Consider the following 24,080-nt stretch of genomic DNA (forward strand, 5'->3'; position numbering starts at 1 on the left):
TTACTTGGAAATAAAAAGTAGGCTAGGCCTAGTCGACTCAAGGCACAATCTAGATTTTAGATTTATTTTTCTTTTTAAACTTTACGAAAAACAGAGCTAAGTGACTGTTAGTTTATTTTTCATTAAATCAAATTTCTTATCCATTTCATTTTAATTTTAATAAACAATTATTTTTAACTAAAATAAAAAAAAACTCAACTGCTTTTTTTAATAATTAGTTTGTTGTTTCGTTTGGATTAGTTTTCTTGAGAAAAACAAGATGGCAGCGTCCATGATCAGCAAATTAGCCAAGAACACAATATTGACCTCGAAAAGTTTAGCTCACTTAAATTCAACATTAAGATGCAATAACTTAATAAATACGTTCCTCTGTAGAAATAATTTCAACAATCCAAGAGGTAGATATAAGTTACTGGGCACCCAATGACTTCAATGAGTACTGACTCAGTGACTGTTACTGTACGTAGCTAGGCCAATGCCGCTGCCGAGAAAATCGGACAAATCGGCTTTTCCCTACCCCCTGCATGTTTAACTCTGTTTTTTGCATGCTTTTATTGTGTTTATGTTAACATGTTATACATCATTCTGTTCGTAATTGAACAACCTTTTTAACTGTATAAGTTTGATTTCTTTATTATTTCAGACGTTGAAGAAATCGCCGATTTAATCGCATTTTTTACCCCCCGCGGCGACGTGCCGATTAGGGGGGAGGCTTTTTCACCTTTTTAAAAGAGGGGTGTTACTTAGAGTCTATAGACTCTTTGAGTTTTCGTACTACAACAGTGAAACTTGGTAGAAGAATAGATTAAATGTTCACGTATAACGCTCAAGGTTCTTGGGGAAAATATGTTAAATACTTTTGGAGATATCGAACGGCAAAGTTGAACTAAGTTATTTGGGCTATTAATGAACCGATTTTTAATTTGAACCTTGAGCTGTATTCCTGAAATCTCGACGTTTATTAATATGTATGATATGTCATATTAGGCCCTATAATAAGGACGTCTATAGACTTTGAAGTGGACCGAAAATCAAAACATGACGCGCCGACCGCTGTCCGACTGAACCGCTCGGCTGTGCTTCGAATCGCTATGTTTTAAATATGACGCGCTACAATTTTTTTTTTATAGACGTATCGAGTTTACGTACTACAACAATTAAATTTGGCAGACGAACAGATTAAATGTAGACGTACAACGCTCAAGGTTCGTGGTCAAAATAAGTTAAATACTTCGGGAGATATCGGACCGCAAAGTTGAACCAAGTTTCCCGGTCTATTATTTGACCTATTTTACATTTGAACCTTGAGCTGTATTCCTGAAATCCCGCCGATTATTTTAATGTATGACATGTATTATAACACCTCATAATAAAGCCGTCCATACATTTTAAGACCGAACGAAAATAAAAATTAACGCGTCGGCCGCCGTCCGACTGAATCGTAATCTACACATCGTGTAGCACAGCCGAGTGTGTGGTCACGTGACGCTAGGCGGTTGATCCGATTGGATGAGACTATAAACAATTTCTAAAGATAGATACGTGTGTTCCCGTATTTGACTCGTCGGGTATTGCTATTTTATATTTAAGTAGACAGGCATGTTTCATAACTTTGTTTTAAACCATTGAAACGGCAAAAAAAAAAAAAGTCGTAATAGTATTTACTAATCGTCAAAATTAATCTTCTTTAGAAATTAATCCGGATAGCTGCGACCCGACCAAACAATGCTGACGTGATTCGCGTGCCGTAACGTTTCATTATTGTGTACATTACTTTTTCGTAAAAATGGCTTTAAATAAAATACTTAAAAAAAAACTTTTTAAAAAACCACGTTTTTCTTGTGGACTAAAAAGTAGAAAATAAATTTTTCTTTTGTGCTTCCTCGAGCTGTGCAGGTTCTTGTGATGACTGACAAAAAACGTGGGTACGTTCACCATCAAATTTCCCGACCCATCTGCCCGACCCACGTTTTTTGTCAATCATCACAAGAACCTGCACAGCTCGAGGAAGCACAAAAGAAAAATTTATTTTCTACTTTTTAGTCCACAAGAAAAACGTGGTTTTTTAAAAAGTTTTTTTTTAAGTATTTTATTTTCTCCTTTTTAGTCCGTTGCTACACATGAAAAACGTGGTTTTTAAAAAAGTGTTTATAAATACACGGACTAAAAATCTTGAGCGACCAGGATTCGAACCTGGGTTGTCGCGGCCACAACGCGAAGTACTAACCACTATACGATCACGGCCAGCGCGCTCACATCGATTGGGGCCGAAGTAACTGTGTCAATAAGCCTCCAGTCTTGTCGGTATCTTTAGAAATCATGTCCTCAATTTTATGGTCCTTGGGGCGTAATTAAATTAAGCTAATTACGGTCACTAATTGCTAGTTTTTATGATTGCATCTGAAATTGTTAGGCGAAAGTAGCATGCATGCCAAATTTCAGGTCTCTAGAGCAATCAGAAGTGGGCTAATTTTCGATGTCAATTTTAACAACAAACATCCAAACAACCAAACAAACAAACGCGAAGCTGAGTTAAGAAAAACGTGTTAAAAATAAATTAAATTTTACCCCGGGCTCTTTTTTTTTTCGGTTGACTAAAAAATTTTAAAACCCGTAACAACGTGGAGGTTACTAGCTTGCCAAATCGACCAAAATGGGATGGGGTGGGTATGGGGAGTCACTGACCATCCTACACGGTATGTAACAATTGTAACACCGTATGTAACATCCATAGCCTCACCCCGCCCCCACTACTCCGTGACGCGACAAGCCGAGGGTCGGCGCCTTTGATGTTGTATAACACCCGTACGGTACCCGAGCGGCTCGCGGTGGTTTCATACCCCACCTCCCTCCCCCTTCACTTTGTGGAGTTGATGTTACTAACCCTCGGGCATAGATCAGGAAATCTTCCCAGACTTTTGTCTCTAAAATTACATAACATTCGTCCAACACGTTCATCGGGTTGGCCGACTAGCCTATCTTGCCTCGTGTTTACGTAATACGGCAATAAAATTCGTTGGTCAGAAAACCTGGTTAACCACGTCTGATTGAACTAAATCTAGGCAAATGCTGATGGTGATAAACGCCTCGGTGTTTAGCCAGACACAGGAAACTTTAAAAATGCCTAGCATCTACTACACACAGTCAAGCACTCAAACACGTGCTTTTTTCCCCCAATGTAATAGGCCTATGGTAGGCCTACAAAATACACAAGCTTACAACTAGCATAAAAATTGAGCATATATAAATCTATGTTATAGACCTATAACTTACACTACCTTGTACAAGCTAAAAAAAAACAATTTTCCTCCAATGTTTATGTTATTAAAATTGTAAAAATGAGCAATTTTTTTGTGTTTAAAAATATTACAAATTTGTCATAAAGCACCTTGATTCTGATAAGACACATTTGTAACTAGGCTAATTCTATAGAAGAAAGTTGTATCAATGGTATGACATTTAAAGTAACAAGAAATATAAATATAATAAGATATGCCTATATTTTTGGAATAGAGTAGGCCTGTACGATTGCACATAGATTACATAAAATATTTTAAGAAGTTACATCATCACAAATATACTATTGTTATAGCATCCTTCTCTTTGTATTAAAACTGTATTAGTTATCTTTTCTTTAAGTAGGCTATTCAGTTAACTGACAATGAGCAAAAGAGATTTTAAAATAAATGCATGGTAAATTATGAGCAAAAGGTGCGAATTACATAACCTGACCTTTATAATAGTTTTGTAATAATGTTCTACCATTTTAAATATCACCATTAGCTTCAGCATATACAAATGTCATATTATGGTTTAAAACAGTGTTTAATTTAAAGAATGACTTCTTATCACACGGATTATCAGATGTTGTAAAAAAAAATTGAAGGGGGTATTACATAATCCATGAAATAAGTCTGTTATATAATCAAAAGACACTTTTTAAAATAGCATCATTGGATTCGGCATAGAAAAATCTACAAAATATCATAAAATGACATCAATTGGTGAAGTCTGCTTGCTTTTATACCACTTTTAGTGAAAAACTCTTAAAAATTTGGTCCATACCCTCCCAGTATTTTTCCTCTTTCAGGGTCTACCCCGGTTGTCTGAAAAAACTGCTGTTTTTTAATGACAAAAAAATTCATAACTTTTTTGTTTATGGGCAGATTTTGAAAATTCAAACTGATCTGTAATCAGATTGACAGTCCCTATCCAAATATGTAACTATTATATTGTTTTACTGAAATTAAATTTTTGCATTGGCCTAGCTAGTAGACTACTGTACTACGGTAATCTATCGTTTTAGGTACGTAAAATCGCCCGCGACTAGTAATGTGAAAAACAGGTGACTCCTTACATTTTAATAATTATTTCACATTTTGAGGAGGATTTATGTTTTGAAAAATACAAAAATGTTTCCTTGTTTCATTTATGTACCTGTTTCTAAACAATTGAATTAAAACTTTTCAGTAATAAATGAACACCAGCGATGTTTCCAACAGATGCAACCATGCTCATTTACTATAGCAGCCATCTTGTTAAAGTTTTATTTTTATAGACTTATAGCGCAAGATTCAGGCGGAAGTCACTCTATTTTACAAATGGCTGCTGTTTATATAGTATAGCAAATCTTGCTTGCAGACACTGCTGTTTAAAGTTAATTTCGGGCCTATATTGATATATTTAGCCATTGATTTAGGTTTATTATTCATTTATCTATAATATTTGACACAAACATATCACAATATACTTCTATTACAGCCTTGACAATGAGGTAACGTTTTCGTACATTAATAGCCGCGGGCGATTTTACGTACCCAAAACGATAGATTACCTGTACTACTCACTCAGCACTGACTGGTGTCTGTACCTGTACTGTAGGCTTGTTACAAGTTGTTAGCTGGCTTGTTCTGCCAGGAGACGGGGCCGGTTGCTAACAACAGTATGGCGCCCACATTGGACACATGACTTCTGACGATTTTTTTTGCCAAATACCAGTGACCTTCTATGAATTACTTTTAAAAATGTTTCGAAGTGACTACTCTGAAGATTTTTCTCCCCAACATCTTCACTTAGTCGGCAAAAGATAGTTCTGCGCATGCGCAGTGACCTATGGCTAGGGTTAGAATTAGGGATAGGGATAAGATTAGGGTTGGGATAGGGATAGGATTAGGGTTCTGTGGTTGTAAACACACGCATGCGCAGTACCATCAAAAACATCGCCGCGATGACAAGTTGTAGTTTCTCAATTGCGCATGCGTATCTTTTCCGGCTAGCATCGGCCAAAATGTTTACCACGAGCAAAATGGCTGGGCTTTCACGTTATAACAACAAACTATAGTAGGCATTTCAATGTCCGCCATTTTGTTTAATCTGGCCACATCCGAACTTTTTCATGCCAACTTTTGTTATTTTGGCCATTTTCAACCCAAGTGCTTAGTTATCACGAGAGAATCGATAAATTAATGTATTCGATACGTCAAATATAAGTGGGCTGTTTTATATTCTATGTTTCTATGGAAAACTATTAGTTATGTTTTAACATATCGATTCCAATTTTTATCAAGCTATCTTAGCGAGCATGTCTCATTAAACAAAGTACCCGACCTCTTTCATTGAGTATTAATTTTAGCAAGAAAGTAAAGTTTAAAGACTTAGACATAGAGTTCTTTTAATTGGAACATGCTTAAATTTACTTAAAAAGCATTGGTAAATCTTTGGGGGTCCCGCGGACACAATGTCGACATTTAAAAAAGAGAATAAGTTCAGGAAACTAGTAAATAAGTAATGCCAAACTATTTTGATGGATGGAAATGTTGGTTTTATGGGGTTTTTAGCTCTTTATAACCAGATATGGCTTCTTGCGTGAAGTGATGTGGATCTACACAATTTTAATAATGACAGCCGAGTTGAAATTTTCATGACCGCCCATACTCCACAGGCATGAAATATAAAAAATTGCACATTTGATGTTACTGTTTAACAGTATTTATTGAATTGGCAAGATCTTAGCTTATAAAATGTTTTTTATGGATTAAATAAAATTTAAAGCAATGGAATTAATAGCCCCTTTCATTAATAATCTTCCATATTAGTCATTTTCAATTGGGTAAATAAATAATAGCCAAGCCTAATTAAAATTTACTTCACTTTAACAATGTGATCTAAAGCAACAGTAATAGATACATTTTTTAAAAAGTCAAAAAGAAAACAGAAACACTTTGAACAATGTGACTTAATTTTATTTAAAAATAACTTAAACTAAGCAACAGTAATATTTTTAAACAGTAGGTTCAGATCAGCAAATAAGACAGCTGTCTATCCTTCGATTGCGGCACATGTCATCTAGTTTCTGTAGGCTGTTGATTGATTAGCCATCCTTGGCTACTTATTAAAAGTAGCCTATAACTAATGCTACTAATATTTAGATACTTCAACATAATCCTAACCATATCATATTCCAGTATTATTGATACAAGATTTCAGTGCCACCCCCATTAATCAGACTTTATTATATGTGATTGTCTTTTTCTTCTAGCATTTTTTTGACTTGTAAGTTTCTATTCCCAACATCCTTAAGCATCTATGTGCTAAGTTTTATCTTTGTATCATCAATAACAACATAGATATTCAGTATGAAAAGTGACTTGTGACAATCATTGTAGAACGGCACCGCACGCCTTAATTGGGCTTTATTAAGTTAATTATAAGTTGTTTTCCTTTTAATTGAGCGGTATTTCACTTGCATATTCCTATCATCTACACTCTCTAACAAAATTTTAACATATGTTTAATAATAACAATGTTATACAAACCCAAACTAACCGGATGAATAATTAATTAACACATTAGGTCTAATGACTTTTATTTTAAAATATATACGTATTGATCTCTTATTCTAAAGATGAAAGAAAATTAAATGATGATGTTGAAATTTTATTACTTTTAGTAGTAATAATAGTAGTATTATAAGGCCTATGCATGCTAAACAATGACAACTTTAAAAACCAATTTATTCATATATACCAAAAACATTTTTTTAAACCGTTGTGATATTACAAATACAAAAAAGCATTTTATTAAAAAAAATCATAACGGTTGAAAAAACTTGCCACTTTTAATAGAGTACTCTAATTTTATTTAAAGCAGGGTTTTTGTATGTTTTGCGATCCAATAGAGAAAATAATCATGCTATATTTTATTTTTCAGAATTAAAGAAGTTTTACAAAAATGCCAGTATAGCTACTGCAGACGGTGAGTTCTGTTATATAATATTTAAGGGTGAAATTACTACAAATAAATTATTTTATTTTTAAGGGTTAACTTTCCTTAGACCCAATGTTTCAGTTACCTAAATTATTGTTGTAGTGTACCATACCAATTTAACAAAATATATTTGGCTATATTTAATTATTCAATATAAAACAATATAACTTCCATTTTAAAATTATCTTAACCCTTAGGGTGGTATGAAATAAATCTTGACAAACGGAAATTAAGAACACCGCATGGAAATGTTTTCAAAGTTCCCAGTGAACCATTGGCTCTGGCTGTCGCAACAGAATGGAATTCTCAGGGCACACTTGTTAATAGGCAGGCTATGCACCTGGTAAGTAAACAAAGTAAAAACCACATTATGTTTATTATAAGTGGATGTCATTGATTTTATTACAGATTGCTATTTTGTTATGTTTGTATTTTTAATACTTTAAAAGTTAAACAAACTTGTTCCCCAGACAGCATTATGCAACACTGCACTTGATAATCCTATGCACAAATCGCGTGAACAGCTAATAGATACCATCATACATTTTTTGGAAACAGACACAATCTGGTAAGCATAAATGTTGGCAATCTTTTAATTTAAAAAATTTTTTTATGGACATTGAGGTTATTTGGTTTAGTGTTGCTTACAAATGTAGAACAAAGTATAAATGCATTTTTGTAAAAAGAAACTATGAACTAAAAGAGAAAACAGGTAGTTGAAAAAGTATAAATAATTATTCAATTTTTACTTTAATATTTGCCATCCATTATAAAACTCAAAACCTTGTTATTCTTTACATTAGCCATTGTTTAGAAGTTGACATTACAATTATGGCACTCTGTATAGCAGCACATTAATAAAATGTCCCTTTTAACAGATTAATTGCATTATGTGACACAGTATTTTATCTCTCTTAGCTACAGATTAACAGAACCACCCGAGCTAGATAAGTTAGAAAAAGAAACTTGGGATCCCATCCTTGACTGGTGCTCCCAGAGGTAAGCAATGATCCTTTGAATATATTGTCTAATTTTTTAATTAACCTTATACTAAAACAAAAACAAGTTAATAAAAAGTCTAGTGACAATTTAAGCGCAATTTCCTTAATTAATTTTTTGTGACCGAACGAAAGGATATTTTTGAAAACTTTCTTCGGCAATATTGTTCTAAATTATGGCAGGAATCGATTGGTAAATGTTTCAAGTCGCTAAGTGGTCTGGTTGCCGAGATATGGGCCAAAAACTGCATTTTTTCGAGGTTTTTTGGCTTTTCCGGGAAATCCAGGAAGGAATTCCGGGAATTTTTTTGGCCCACAATCATCCTCGGAACTTGCTTAACATATTTGCTTTTGGAACTAGTCCTCGATATTGCTTCGTTGAGGGGGAGATACGACTTAAAGCTGCGGACACACATCGGACACACATCCATCCAGAACGAGTTAATAATCGCAATTGTCCGTATGGAAATTGTGCTAAAAAATGCTAATTGAGCTAATTGAAAGATGGTGAAAAATTAAAATGTTTGTTTGTTTAAGGTATGGCTTAGAAATTTCTCCAACCTCCAGTATGGCACCTCCAGTTGTCAGTAACGAGTCTAAAGACATTGTCCGAAGGCATTTACACTCATACAGTGATTGGGCGCTTTTTGGTAATATATAATTAACTTAATTGTTTATTAATTAACTGTTAAAATATCTCTATTATGGTACGGGGTGGTTGTGGTGTAGCGCACAATTGCAAACCAAAAAAGTGTTGAGTTTGGATCTCAGACCCAAGTCTGTATGACATCCATGAGTACCCAGCTCTGATGTTGACTGCTGGGTATAGTGCTGACTATGGAACGTAGTGGTTACTGGACTGCTAACCCGTAAGTCTCGAGTTTGAATCCGGGTTCAAGTCACTAGACGTACCTAGTCCACTCAACTCTGATGGGTACCTAACTCACGTTAGAGAAAGTAAAGGTGGCTGGGCATAGTGCTGACCACACTATCTCTTCATATGCTGAGGTCACAGAAACAAATGAGCTCTACTTCACTTGCCCCATAGACCGTCAGGTTTGAAAGGGAAACTTTTTTTTTTATAGTGCTGACTACACACCATCCCTTCATACTACTTAGTCAAGAAACAGATGCTCTATTTTAAACTGCCCTATAGATCATGTCCAAAAGTAAACTTCACTTAAATATCTCTATTATCTATTTTAGGAAATCAACACATTTTTCATTTGTTTATGTCTCTCTAAGGTTATCATTATGCTGTCGACACAATAAAATCATTGCTTCTTATAATGGCATTGATTGACAAACATATTAATGTTGAGTCTGCTGTAGATCTTGCTAGACTTGAGCAGCAGTTCCAGGTTAGTCTACCACTGGCTATAATCGCCTAGTCTTTTTAATTGTCATAAAGTCTCATATACAATAAGAAGTTCAGCTTTGCTTAGAATATCTCTGATATTTTTCATTGCAATCTTATACAAAAACAGTAAGTGTCAGAGGCGTAGCGGGGGGTGCGGACCGCACCGGGTGACACCATTTAGGGGGGTGACACCAAGGCAAAATATATAGAGAAAAATTTGTTGATGGGGGGGGGTGCAAATAGAAAGTTTGAGGGGGGGGGGGTGCAAATCGAAAATTGAAACTGTCCCCGGGAAGGGTCGCTACGCCCTGGGGGGTGACATCAATAAGTGCCGCACCGGGTGACACCCGACCTCGCTACGCCACTGGTGTTATAAATAAAAGGAGTACAACATGGTTGAGAAGGTGATGTGGTGCTTGAGCTTCTAGTTTGACATTTTTGGGAAATCTTATTAATCCTTTCTATGTGAATGGCTACTTGGATTTAGCTTGAGGGGGGGTGGGGGTGACGGGGTTGGAGATGTGAATGTGATTGGATTTTATATTGATATCACACTCTATGCTGCTAGGGGCCTCACATGTTCTTAACTTTTTCTATTACTAATTTTAATTTATTGTTAATCTATTTTTCAGACCAATCATTGGGGCAGTGTTGAGTGGTACCACGATATTGAGGTCTATGAGCTGAGGTCTAGAATCGCTGCAGCAGTTTTGTTTGTGCATTGGTGCAGTGAAAGTTCTTCTATAAAACAAAAAGCTTCTTTGGCACCAGTATGATAACACCATCATTCTATTTTTTTTTTCACTAATTAAACAAAATAACTCACAGATATTGTTGCTTTATTTTTAAGTTGTAATTAAATTTTTAAAGTTTTAACTCTAAAAATATTTAAACAAATAACTATTTTGTAACTCATTTGTTTGAGTATGTGATGACAAAATAATTACCTTATACCACTGAAAAGTCAGGAGTTGTGTAATCCAGATTAATAGTAAATAAAGACCACTACTAGATAGTAGCCTAAACTAGATTCTTTTAAATACTATTTAATATACACTTGTTATATTATAGCTAATATTATCCACCAGATCAAAGTTGGTTAACTAATGGCTAATTCCAACCTTATGAAAAATGATTAACCACCAAATGAGGTCAACAATTATCTTTAATTAAACCACTCTCTTCAAATCCCACTTGTGTGAGTTACACAATGGTAGAATCTGATTGTAAAGTTGTGTGTGCAAAGCAGCAAAGAGATTTATCGTTCTAATTTGAGGGTAAATATTTCAGACCAATATCCAAGTTAAAAATTAAGATTAAGGCATAATACTGTTTTAATGTTTATTTACAAATTAAATAACTAATTTGTGGAAAAATTTAAAACACATTTGTGAACAGTTTATTATGTACATGAAAAATATATAATTCTAAAAATACAGAGATGTGACATCATGTTCCTACACCAGTTTTACATATCTAGAATAATTTTTTGCTTTACTTTTAACCCTTTAACATATCTGAATAACTTGTATGAATTTTGGTTGATAGTTAATAATTTCATCACTGCATACTAGGACGATGAACAGTTGATAGATACAACTTAAAATAATGTAAATAGGAAAAATGCTCAGATTTTCCCTATATGTGATACATATTTTTAAGCTAGTTATTTGATCCTCGTAAGGAGCTTGTGGCAGAACTCCCATACTGTTTTGTGCTGGTACTTATTTCACCCGTCGACTGCTTCATTATACTTCCTCCAAATGCCACCCGAGATCTAGTGCCCTAAAATAAAAAGTAAAATACTTTTCATTTATCGGTAGTAAAATCTAGTTATTTCTTCTTGTTAGTGATTTATTAAGTTGCATGATTTCTCTATCATATTACTATGAAAGAAAAAAAAAAACAACTCCAGTATAAATGTTACAAATCTGAATGGCACTTAGTTCTTGAACTACTTTTTCTTGAGCTCTCCTCCCTCTTAAATTGTCTTTGGTCTTGTGCATAAACTTGTTACCACATGTTAAAAAATTTAAATAGCAACAAAACAATTTAACTACATGTTTTATTCAGAAAATGAGAATGCATATTCTATAGGTTTCAACAATATATACAAATCTACAATAAAATATACAATAAAATGAAATTTCTGTGACTTTTATAAAGTGAAACCTGCCATTGATTTAAACCACACTTATTTCAGAATAAAAAGTTGCATTACAGGAAAAAAAAGTAAATATTAAACAGTAAAATGTCATAAAATGTAAGCGTAACATTCATAAAGTTTTTTATTTTAAAAGTTGTGTAATTAGGATATTAAGATAAAAGCTAACAACAAAGAAAATAGAAAGGAAAATTTTTTTTAGGCTTTTGTTTTAAATTAGGCCTATATAATTTTGATATTTATTGCTCGGACTAGCATTTAGTCCTATTGATGTGTATATAGCCTATATCTGTCTATGTGTGTGTGTATATATGTATGTATGTGTACAAAAGAGAGTATTTACATGCATAACAAAAGAAAAAAATAAAATGAATCTAATCCAAAAAAAAAAAAAAGTTTCATGTCAGGAACGAATGTATAACAGATAACTATAACATTACTTACAAGTTGATCAGCTGTAAATATGAATAATTATAGCAAATAACATTTAAATAAAATTTGAAATTTTGTTTTTAAAAGTCACTCTTACTTTCTACTTTTAGTAATAAAATTAATTAAAATATAATCTTAATTTATGGAAGTAGTAAAAGTCTTTAATTAAGTTTTTTTTCTATATTTGAGTTGTAAAGCATTTAGAATTAGGGGAAAAGTATACATCTACAAATTTAAAAAAAAGTCATTCTTACTTTCTACTTTTAGTAATAAAATTAATTAAAATATAATCTTAATTTATGGAAGTAGTAAAAGTCTTTAATCAAGTTTTTTTTCTATATTAGAGTTGTAAAGCATTTAGAATTAGGGGAAAAGTATACATCACCCACCCATTTATTCAATAATTATAGCATTTTGGAGAGTATAATTTTATTACAATATAAACAGCTGTTACTATTTAAGTATATATTATAACTGTATACTTCATAAAACTAAGAGGATACATGTAGAACTCATCGTGTGCAAATGTCTTTAACCTTTATCTTCCAGATACAAATTTAATGGCTATGCATATATTTTGAAATGTTGATACACATTTTAAAAGACATCAAATTTCAAATCAAATTAATTCATCTTCAAGTTAGTAATCACTCTAACTAATCATGTCAAGCATCATTTTTTTATATATTTTGAAACTTTGGCAGGTTTTACCCACCTGCTGCTAGGTCTAATCCTTCTGACTCTTCTCTCAAGTGGTCAATAAGATGATTAATTTCTGTAACCCTTGTGCGATTACGCTTTATTTCCTCTTCATTATGAATGGAGGTAATCATGTTCTTAAGCCAACCATTGATTCTAGTAACTATATCATCTTCTTTGTTATCAATCTTTAGGAGATGGACATCATGGGAGGATGTCACTGCATTCATTACTGTGTCTTTGTCTACTAACAACTGATTAGAGAAAAAAATGGTAACTTTTACACCAACATCATAGTGTAGCACTGTAGGTGTGAAGGGCCTTAAAAAAAACTATAAAAAATTAAACAGAAATAGTGCTCCATACATTAGATTAGAGATTTTATTTTTAATACTTATAACAGTATCAAAATATAAGCATTTTTTAAATAAAGTAAAAGATAACATTAATCTATCTCAAACAATGTTATTAACCATTTTAAGAAAAAAAAAATCATCTCTACTAATTAAAAACATCAATGTGAATATCTTACCATCCTAAGATCCTCTGAGATATCATCATCCAGTTCATTCTTTGCAGCTTTTTCCAGTGCAGTTGTGGCCATCTCTATCATTTTCTCATTGTGCATATTTTCCAGTTCTCTTGCTTGTGTTAAATATCCCTGTACATTTTCAAGAAATACACCCACCAAATCTTGCATGTTGCGATCAAAATCTTTGATTATTTCCTGTCAAAAAATATTGCAGGGTATAAACATTACATGAAAACAAATTATCATTGAACCAAGAGTAGATGAAATAGTATTTGTTCCTTACCTCAAGTTGATCAACCAGTTGAAGTTCTAGCCCCATAAGTTTGTCCCAGAGCTGTGAGATCATGTCGTTGTAACCTCGAAGTTTTGCTTCCATCAATTTTGAGTCCGTCAAGCTTTGAATTTCAAGAAATATCTAAAATCGAGGAAATAAATTGGTTGGAAGTTCACTCAGATTACTACTAAAATTTTTACACATTTTAAAAAAACATATTGAACAATGTCTAGGATCAACAAAATGAAATTTGTATTGCTTTTTTTTTCCTGATGCACTTAATTAAATTTATAAGAATTATATCTTGATACTTCTTACCAGCTTCTTCTTACTATTGAAATCTGCAATAGCTTTCATGCCTTCTTGCTTGTTTTCTAATTTGGCCTCATTTACACACTCCCAGAACATGTCCACCTCAGCTTTTCTCTTTTCATATTCTTGGAGACCAAAATTGAACAACTCCTTACAAACATTGACTAGCTTTTCTTTAAAAGTGAAATTAAGTTAAGGAGCATATAATAGGTACAGAAGATTATTATTTGAACCTTGTTAAAATTATTTTTCTGTAATGTTGAAAGTCTATGAAACTATTTTAGTTGTATGCTGATTACACATTTCTCTCCATCCAAGTGGTGTTCACAGAATATTGTAAATTTTTAAAACATGTGTCTATGTTGGTTTGTCTATCTAGCTTGAATAATAAATTAAACTAAGTATTATAGTAACACATCGCATGATAAGTTATCTAGTTAAAATACATATAAAAAAGTAAAGGATATAAAACAAGCATCTCATCAACACCAGGTATTTCATTGAGTTTGTTTCCTTCTGGGTCATCAGCATACATGTCAACAAACAGTTTGTCTGTATCCAGATACTCAATATAGGCTTTCTGTTAATAAAAGTTTATGTTGTTTTGACTTTAATAAAATAATTTATTAAGGAAATTTTAAAGCATACATTAAGAAAAAAAAAATTATGAACTACTTAGAATTTAAAAATAGGATTGGGCTTTTACACTTTTAGATTTTAAAGACCTAAATGTGTTAACTATTTTTATTGTATAGCGCAACACAATCATTTTTTTGTTCCAATCCAAGATTTTACATGCTGTAAGTATTATTAGAGTCTGTGATTTAAAAAATAAAGATCAGTTGTTCTCAGTCAAGTATTATTTATGAAAATTTGACATGTCAAAGTTGACTGATCACACAATATAGCAGCAGGACATTACCCCAAGGTCAATTACCTCACTCCCCCATCTCATTTATTTGCACTATCCCCAAAAATTACAAGTATATAAAAAGCCTTTGATTCTGCTATTATCAGATTTTCCAAGAAAGGCAGCAGAACATTCTCCCTTCAAGTTTTAAAATGATCTCAATTCCCACAATTCTAGCTAGCTAAGCCTATTACTTTATTTCTTGATGCATTTGTCATACTGTTTTTAAATCAGCACTTCATTTAACCTCAAAGATTGGATACACAATTTTAGGCAGCAAAAATGTGTGACAGATCAAAGCTGTACTTTTCTGGCAAATAGATTGTTCATCTCAGGTATTGCAATAATTACTACATAGATCTTCAGCTTTGGTAAAAAGTTTATAAAACTACAGTAGCACTCAACCTGCTGGAGCTCAACCAATTCCTTCAGCTTTTCCTCATTTTCTGCTGCTGTCTTGGCTTTATTGTCCTTATCATTTTGTTCCTCAACTTGGTTCTGGTATTTCTCATAAGCTGCTACTTTCTAAAAAATAAAAAATAAATCATACTTATTTGAAGACACTATAGCTTTTAGTTTAATACTAATAATACTGTTTGTAAATACAACAAAGAAATTCCTTACTGTTTGTTGATCAAGCAGTCTGTAATCAAGGAATTCTAAGTTAGGAAGAAATGCTGCTACATAAAGTTTGAAATTCTCTTCTTGACAAACTGGGTTATTGCCAATGTTCAGTGTTTTAAGTTTTGTAAAGCTCCTCAGGTTTAGTATCTGTTGAGTAAAAAAATAAGTCTTAAAGGCCTAAAAAGGATAGCAACTTGTAGCAAACTATTTCATGGCTAGAGTACAACAGGTAGCCTATCATACATTACATAAAGTTTTAATTAAATACTTTTTGGCTTAATCTATTAAGAATGGCTGAAACTGTAATCAACATCATATGACAATAAAAATGTTACAATTTAACCATCTTTAAATTTGTATCAAAGATCAGACCAAATAAGAAGCAAATTCATCCCTAAACTCAGTACATTCTAATTCATAGTAAATATACTTACATCTTTGATATCTTTAATTTCATTATTTCCTATAGAAAACACTTCTAAATTGACTTGAGCTTCAAGATTCTCTATTTTGCTAATATGGTTATTGTACAAAGTTAAATCTTGGAGTTTAGTCAATTTGCTGAGACCTTCAATAACCTCAATGTTGTTAAATGACAAATCTATAAATAGCAAAACAAATAGCAAATTAGATTTTAAATCTTATTCTTCTAAATTAGAAAGCTAGTATTAAAATCTGTGTTCTATTTTCATTCAAATGACAGCATAAAATCACTAAATACATAACATTAGACTATCAGAATAATCAAAATTGATGTTTTTAACATTGTGAAAGTAGCCTAGTTTAGTGTATTAGCATTTGTATATTTGATGGTAATTTAAATGTGTTATAGTTGTATGAACAAGAATGTATAAAATCGTATATGCAAGTTTAAACTTTAAGAAAAGATTAGATGTATGTAATTACCAAGCCACAACAGGTTAACCAAAACATCTAAACCTTCTATCTTTTCAATAATGTTGTTATCAAGTTGCAGTTTTGTCAGGGATGTGAACTCCCAAAGATTATCAATCTTTAAAATATCTGCAATTGTTAATAAGAAAAAGAGTTAAGTAATCTGAATTTTAAAAGTGTTTACATTAAAACCAGCACAAGGACTAAGGAATAATATTTCACCATACAGTTTTACATATATATATATATATATATATATATATATATATATATATATATATATATATATATATATATATATATATATATATATATATATATAGGCCTATATATATATATATATATATATATATATATATATATATATATATATATATATAGGCCTATATATATATATATATATATATATATATATATATATATATATATATATATATATATATAGGCCTATATATATATATATAAATATATATATATATATATATATATAATATAGGCCTAATGACCTACAATTATTTTACAACGATATACTTTTAAAATCCAGCCTGAGTGACAAAACATCAGCAAAATTAATCCCTTCCTTCTTTGCTATCTTGCCAGCTTCATCTTTTGGTCCTTGTTCTTCCACAGCCTTGTGTAACATTTCCTCATCTATGACAGATGGCTCTACTGTATCATATAGACGACTCATTTTGTCGCTAAATGGAAAGTTAAAATTTTTGTTACTGATTTACAGATTAACATAGTATTATTAAAATATTAATTCATAAGGCTGTATACAGTATAGGGCCTACTATAAATTATTATCTTAGTTAAATCTTAGTAAGTTTAAGTTAGTATTCAGTAATTTACTAATTTACTAATAGTTAATTAGTATAAATTATACTGTAGTGTATAATTAACTTGACTTGGGCTATAAGAAGTAACTTTTTCTAGATTCTAGATCTAGTTACTTAACTAGTAACTAGTGTACAACGTAATAATAATAATAATTTTATTATTTTTATTATTAACTTAAGTTGAAGTCAATAAAATAATAAAAAGTTAAAAAAGTTTAACAGCAACCAAGTTGAACATGAAGGCGAAGGCACTTCTTAATCCAGGATTTAACTTTGTTACAGATAATAAGTATTAGTGAGTAGTTCAAGCAATAAATTGGAGATATAGATCTAGATCTCTAGTACTACCAAAAAAATGTTTCTAATGCTGCCGTTTAAATCATAAAACTATAAAACTAACAATTACTGTTACGGTGGGCCTAAACCCAAAAGTGAAAGTTGAACGACTTTGTCGCTTTTGTTGCTATGACAGCAACTTGTTCCGGTAGAATTCAAAAACATAAAATTTAGGATACATTTGGAAGAAGGCAACGGAGAAATTATTTCTTTTGTAGTATAATCAACGAAGAGGTGAAGCATTTATTGTTTCTTTTGAAACAAACTTGAATATTGCTTCATAATATTAATACTCTGATATGCACTTTTATTGTTAAATCTAGATCTTATTAGAATCTAGATTTAGATCTAGATTCTAGATCTATATTATATCTGACTGAAGTTAAAATTAAAGTTTATTAAATTACGAAGTCGAAGAAACTGAAATCAGATTGAAAAAATATTGAGATGATCATGAAACTATGAAAGTTTACTGAAAGAAGTCTGGACTCAACCACTCTCAGTCACAGTGTGATTTTTCTCTAGATAGTAGTAGATAGAATTAGTCTAGTCTAGATGGTTGGTTGGGTTAGATTCTAGCTATTATCCAAGTTATTTAAAATATTTTCCTAGTAAAATCCTAGATTTCTAGTTCAATTCAAAGCTTTGATTGATATTTAAAAATTATTTATATTAATATTATTTAGATCTATATAACTATATATAAATTAATACGCCTAGCGTAAGCCCTAAATATTAAAATATTAAATAAAATTATAAATGGCTAAAGTCATAAAGGGCCACTAAAGGCAGTAGGTCATTATTGTTTTGAATTATATTTTAGATCTACTTGAGTCTAGTCTAGTTCTAGATCTATCTAATAACTAATAATTATAAAATTCAACAAGTGGCCTGTAATTTAGGTAGGCATCAGATTACTCGGAACTGCTAGATCTAAGTCTATGATAAATCAAATCAGACTACGGTTCCCTTGTAAGCACTATGTCGTCTGAGCAGGAGTGTGAAGAAACCAGCGCCCCAACTTCCAAAATCCAATATATAGCGCTGTTTACACTTATATTTCTCAGTTTTAGAAAATAAGGTCACACATATAAAAGTACACTTTAGTACACTATTGTTAATGCTTAAAACATTGCGTCAGCCTTTCTTCTGAGACAGCAGCAATGGATACACTAGCAGATCTATAAAAAAAAATTTCACATGTAAGGGACTATGCATTTTTAATACCATAAATTTAAAAGATGCCATCCTCCCTATCTTCACTCATAGTTATAAAAAGCCAATCAATAAGTGACATCACACTTGAGCCTACTACCACCCAGTTTTTTCATTATAAAATATTTATTGAGCTCGATCAAAACAGTCTTTTAAATGTAAAATAATAGAAAAGATTTATTTTCTAACATCACTTTTTAAAATGCAAAAGTGCGTCACACTTTGTGAACCCCCCCCCCCCTATTCCCTGGGGGCCTGATACATGGGCAACACATGACTCTTCTCAGTTTTATTAATATTTGTTTAATTTATTCATATATTTAATGGAAGACCTCTAAAAGACTTTCACTTAATATTTTTCTTTACTCGTTTCAAATTGACTCCACTATTTCAGGTCTTTACAAATGATAACAAGTAAACGATAACAATGATGAGTGATTGCAAAAAACCTTGGAATATTTGTATCCCACAAGACATTCATCTGGAGCCCCCAGGATATCTGATTGGCCTAGTTGAGCCTGCCAGAGCTTTAGTTTTTATTCATGGCATTTCTAAAACATTGATAACAAAATGCAGTTACAGTAGTGAAGATGAGCTTAATGTAGTTGGACTTTGGCAGACTCCAAAGGAAAACATTGGAGATTTCCATCCTGTGAGTCATGGTTATACACTTTACCTCAACATGGATTTGTCAGACTACTCATTGTTCTGCAACCTGAAGTTCAAACACTCTTTATTATCTGAATATGAAGAGATTCCAGCTGTCTGTATTTTTTATCACCCTCATAAGTTTTTATCTTCATACATCCTCTTTCACACAGCATGTAGTCAAGTGAACCATAATTTATTGGATAAAATGGAAACTAAATTATTTAAAGCTAGAAAAAATGTGTCAACAGAGAAAAAAGATGAGAACAATATTCAAACAGCCCAGGACCTTTCCCCTGTGCATGCAGAGAGTTTTCTAGAAAATTTGGGTAAAAATGTGTACAGGTATCAGGATAAACAAGTGCCTGATGTCAAGACATTTTATAAAAATTCCTCATCAATACTGCAAAAAATCTGGCAGCTTCTTAACTTTGTCATTATTCCACTGCCTCTTTCTGTTATATGGATTTATCATCAAATTGGCACTTTAGTAAGCTGTGGGTAAGTCTTTTTATCATTTAAACATTATTTATTAGAGGGAATAATAATTTTATTGTTTTAGTATTTGTTAATATATTAAATGTGATACTGGGTTGAAATATTCTAGTGCTTACCAGTTTGTGACCCCCTGCAAGTATTACACATGTGTCACAGTTGAACAGCTTAAATGGATCAGAAGTGTATTAATTTTTATATTCCCCAGATGGCAGAATGCAAGATCAAGATGTAATCTTCTACCTCATCTCCTTCAGTTTCCTTTTATTGTTGAACATTTCCACTTTCAAGCCAAGCGATCACATATGACTCTCAAGTTAAAAAAGACTATAAATTTTAAAAGATTCATGTGAGTTTTGAAGTATATAAACATTTAATCAGTACATATGTTTTTTAATAGTTTCTCCATATTTTACTTTGTAAGATTACTACCGTTTTTTTTTTTAAATTTTATCTTGTAGTTTTTATAACCATTGTGTACAACAACTGATGGACACATTGTTAGGCATTCTGTTCCTCTACTTGATAGTGCACCTCAGTTTGGCAAATGACATAGCAGATGTAATTTTAGACTGGGCAGATGTAAGTGTTTTCCCATTTTCTTCATTAAAGCAATTATTTATTTTCTATTCACTATCAATATTAGTTTTCAGCTTAACTTAAGTGTAGAAAAAGTTTAAGAAAAAGAGAAATTTCTGTAGCTAACTGAAATTTTTTTTCTCCAGGATGTGGCTCTGCGACTTAATGTTTTAGTCAACTGGTTGATGGGCGCCCCTGCAGGACTTAAGTTGAATGCCCAGCTTACAAAATTTATGGGGCATTTCTTCATTTATCATATCTATCTATGGACAGGTTGGCTTCATTTTCAAATTTTCCCATAAATTAAAGATCATAACCATCATCTAAATAGTATGATATTTTGGCTCTTATTTTTTAGAAAATTATTTTGTTGTAGCTTTTTCTTTTTTGCTGCTAGTTTGTTTACAAAAAAAAAATTTTTTCACATTTTTTCTTAGGCTACTTGAGTCTACTACGTAGTGTAATGCCAACAATCTTCTGGTATTCCTCTTTTGTTGGTATCTTTGGTGTGTCAGCTCAGCTCTGCCTTGTCAGGGATGTGCTCTCAATGCTGACATTACATATTTATTGTTTTTATGTTTATGCTGCAAGGTAGGTTTTTTGTTTTGTTTAATATTATGTCTAAAATCCAAAGCCGTTGTTTCTTTTTTTAAAACTCGATTGAAGTATTCTACATGTTTTTGTAAATTGTTTTTCTCTTTAATTGACAGGGCATAAATTACAATGTCTAATTAATTATTTTTTTTAACTGATGTATAAAAATATTTTTAAGTAACTGTTGTTAATGTTACTTTAGTGTATTCTAGTAATGTTTTTAATTTGTATCATTTCTCTCCCCTTAATTAAAGATCAGTTTTTAGTCATTTCATTTCTGTTATGCACCTTATTATTTCATTTAATTTGTTTCCTCTTGCTTTTATCACAGAATTTTTAATGTTCAAGTCTATGCATTGAGCTCATTATGGCGCCTATTCCGCGGGAAGAAATGGAATGTTCTGCGATCTAGAGTAGATTCTGCTGCCTACAATACTGATCAGCTGTTTGTAGGCACTTTGTTGTTCACTGTCTTGCTGTTCTTGCTGCCAACCACCGCACTTTACTATGCTGTCTTTACTTTAGTGAGTAGCTCATTTGTACATTTAACCATTGTAAATTTGCCTATCCCAAAATAAGCAAACAAAATTAACAGTGTAGAAATTGTAATTTATAAGCATGTAAAATATTTCAAATGCCTTGGTATAAAAAATTTAGTGAGCGCATAAAAATAAACAAATTAGATTTTACTCTATGATAAAATGTGTTTAATGATCACTTTGCTGGTTTAAAGCAATACATCGAGGTAAAAATATTATTTACTGTTAATGATAAATATCTTGTATGCTGTCACACATCTGTAAAACTATTGAAATTGATGTAGGGGAAGTCAAAAAGTCTGACTCTCCAGTGAATGGTGTTTAAAACAAAATAAATGACATTTTATATTCAATAATTACAATTAATATTTTATAACAACTTTACTCTTCAGCTTCGTCTGTTAGTGCTAGCTGTCCAAGGTGTTATCAAACAAGTTGTCATACTGATCAGAACAGCACCTGTCTTCACCATTGCCCTGCGTTTGGTTGCTTCAAATCTGGTTGCTGGTGAGTCTGCTGGACTAATATTCCACAATTGTTGATAAATTGTTAGAATTTAGATTTTTTTTAAAATTCATATTCTATACCTTCTTTTTTTTTCTTATATAGTTATGGTGGAAAACATTTTTTAAATAACCCAGTTTTTTAATTCAATTTCAGGGGGAATAAGGTTTGAAGTCAAGAATATAAAAGACAATAACCTCATAGTTTCACTGCAGGCAAGTTGTGTTAATCGTTATAAATGGGCCTTTTATAAACTAGCATGAAAAGTATGACAACTACAAAGCACCCACCATGCTACAAAAAAGCCACAGATTTGATAAGACTAAACTTTCACCTGAGTGAGCATGAAACATTTACTGGTGTTGTACATTATATACCATCTTGGTAGAGCAGAAAGGCATGTGACTGCTAACTCAAATGCCTCAGGCTTGCATCTCATACTCTACTCAATTGGACGTCACTGATTCCACCCAGCTTTGATGGGAAACAGACTCAATTGAATTAGGGAAAAATCAGGTGGCTGGGCATCCAACTGATTATATGATCTTTTCAAATGCCAAGGTCACAGAAACAGGTGAACTCTACTTCAGACAATCAAAGGGACGCTTTCTTCTTTTCTTCTTCTTCTTTTCTTCTTCTTCTTCGTTCTTAATTATTAGTGTTGAAGGGGATCGAGATTTATCTGCCAGTGGGTTTGAACTCGAGACTTTGTTCGAATACATCAACCATGAGCTTTTTGCCGACTCGACCACGCCTCCAACACAATTAAGCGTTACGTGTCAACTGGTTATGCGCCATTGAGGCCATTGACTCCGATTTCAGCCTGCTTTTCTTTTTTGATTTGCTTCCATAGCCTTTGTCCAACCAAGAACAAACTACAAGGCAGCAGTTGTTTAATTTTGGAGTTGTCTCTCCTAGAAGAGTGGCTGTCCCCAGCTAACGAGCCTCATCTGCCCGAGGGTTCGAACTCGAGACTTTTCGGTTTAGCAACCATGAGCTTTACCGACTCGACCACACCGACCCCATGGAGGATGCTTTAAAATAGTTAAAAACTATTCTACTTTTCATTTATACCATTCGCTGCTGCACTACAACATAGACATTAAGTTGGAGGGATAGCTTTCCTATAAACACATTTTATCTTGTTATTTTATATTTTATTGTGACATCATTTTCTGTTCTTAAACAACATGACTCGCATTAGTTTGCAAAGTTGTTTGATGAGCAGTAGTTTGTTGCTAATTTGTTAAGAACTCACATCTGAAAAACTAATATGTATTTACTGAGTATTTGCTTTGTTTAGTTGGCAAACGTGTTTTGCTTATTCTTGTACAGGATTTTTTCATTATTCCAAATAATAGTAAATGGTGTAACATTTTTTCTTGTCTAGACATGCCAAGTTCCATTTGGGCAGTTAATTAGCTTGACCACAGCTTTGTGGACAAACCCATCAGCCCCTACCCACTCATGGAAAGAGCTCTTATGTTTTTTGGCAACAGGCAGACTCATCTATCCTTGGGTGGATAAAAAGTTGGATAAGAAATTACAGAAGTTGGATAAAACTTTAAAAACTGAATGATGCAACCAAATAAAATCTTAATTATTTTTTACAATATACAGCCAGTTTGTTTGTAATTATTCATTCCATTGTTAAATGTCATGGTTTTTCATTATTTTCTTTCAATTTGTCGCCTACATGAAAGTTTAATGATTAAAAAATATAAGTTAAAAGACTTAATATAAGTTAAAAGACTTAAATAACAAAGAAAATTAATTTGAATTCTGCATTTATACAATATCTATATTGTGAATGACAAAAATTGTTTTTTAAAGAGAAATTTGTTTCATAAAAATGTATTGTTTTTT

The 24,080-nt window shown here is 32.1% G+C and overlaps 3 protein-coding genes across 8 annotated transcripts; 2 read left to right on the forward strand and 1 right to left on the reverse strand.

Moving 5' to 3' along the window:
• Nucleotides 1–239: 239 nt before the first annotated feature.
• On the forward strand, nucleotides 240–10,451 carry LOC131927792 (ATP synthase mitochondrial F1 complex assembly factor 2). Its single transcript, XM_059283620.1, has 8 exons — nucleotides 240–398; nucleotides 7,210–7,254; nucleotides 7,464–7,609; nucleotides 7,737–7,834; nucleotides 8,185–8,265; nucleotides 8,802–8,914; nucleotides 9,510–9,625; nucleotides 10,257–10,451. The coding sequence occupies exons 1-8, from the start codon at nucleotides 260–262 to the stop codon at nucleotides 10,398–10,400; spliced, it is 882 nt and encodes a 293-aa protein (XP_059139603.1). The 5' UTR covers nucleotides 240–259; the 3' UTR covers nucleotides 10,401–10,451.
• LOC131927789 (phosphatidylinositol N-acetylglucosaminyltransferase subunit Q) lies at nucleotides 4,323–23,834 on the forward strand. Of its 4 annotated transcripts, none has more exons than XM_059283615.1 (10): nucleotides 4,323–4,345; nucleotides 19,250–20,004; nucleotides 20,207–20,347; nucleotides 20,460–20,580; nucleotides 20,724–20,850; nucleotides 21,015–21,168; nucleotides 21,503–21,695; nucleotides 22,103–22,217; nucleotides 22,371–22,429; nucleotides 23,605–23,834. In XM_059283615.1, the coding sequence occupies exons 2-10, from the start codon at nucleotides 19,283–19,285 to the stop codon at nucleotides 23,791–23,793; spliced, it is 1,821 nt and encodes a 606-aa protein (XP_059139598.1). In that variant the 5' UTR covers nucleotides 4,323–4,345; nucleotides 19,250–19,282; the 3' UTR covers nucleotides 23,794–23,834. The 4 variants fall into 4 exon arrangements, with proteins under 4 accessions (XP_059139598.1, XP_059139596.1, XP_059139597.1 ...); XM_059283613.1 differs by lacking the exon at nucleotides 4,323–4,345 and adding an exon at nucleotides 17,828–17,874; XM_059283614.1 differs by lacking the exon at nucleotides 4,323–4,345 and adding an exon at nucleotides 18,177–18,198.
• On the reverse strand, nucleotides 10,953–17,776 carry LOC131927791 (dynein regulatory complex subunit 3). Of its 3 annotated transcripts, none has more exons than XM_059283617.1 (13): nucleotides 17,711–17,731; nucleotides 16,997–17,163; nucleotides 16,478–16,594; nucleotides 16,006–16,172; nucleotides 15,572–15,718; nucleotides 15,353–15,472; nucleotides 14,505–14,617; nucleotides 14,044–14,218; nucleotides 13,735–13,866; nucleotides 13,452–13,646; nucleotides 12,936–13,173; nucleotides 12,233–12,243; nucleotides 10,953–11,409 (listed from the first exon to the last, which is right to left on the reverse strand). In XM_059283617.1, the coding sequence occupies exons 2-13, from the start codon at nucleotides 17,154–17,156 to the stop codon at nucleotides 11,287–11,289; spliced, it is 1,698 nt and encodes a 565-aa protein (XP_059139600.1). In that variant the 5' UTR covers nucleotides 17,157–17,163; nucleotides 17,711–17,731; the 3' UTR covers nucleotides 10,953–11,286. The 3 variants fall into 3 exon arrangements, with proteins under 3 accessions (XP_059139600.1, XP_059139599.1, XP_059139602.1); XM_059283616.1 differs by having other exon boundaries at nucleotides 17,705–17,724; XM_059283619.1 differs by lacking the exon at nucleotides 12,233–12,243 and having other exon boundaries at nucleotides 11,275–11,409; nucleotides 16,997–17,161; nucleotides 17,705–17,776.
• Nucleotides 23,835–24,080: the final 246 nt, after the last annotated feature.

The sequence above is a fragment of the Physella acuta genome, unplaced genomic scaffold (genome assembly GCF_028476545.2).
Source record: "Physella acuta isolate Inbredline_101_S28 unplaced genomic scaffold, ASM2847654v3 ptg001441l, whole genome shotgun sequence".
Taxonomy (NCBI): domain Eukaryota; kingdom Metazoa; phylum Mollusca; class Gastropoda; family Physidae; genus Physella; species Physella acuta.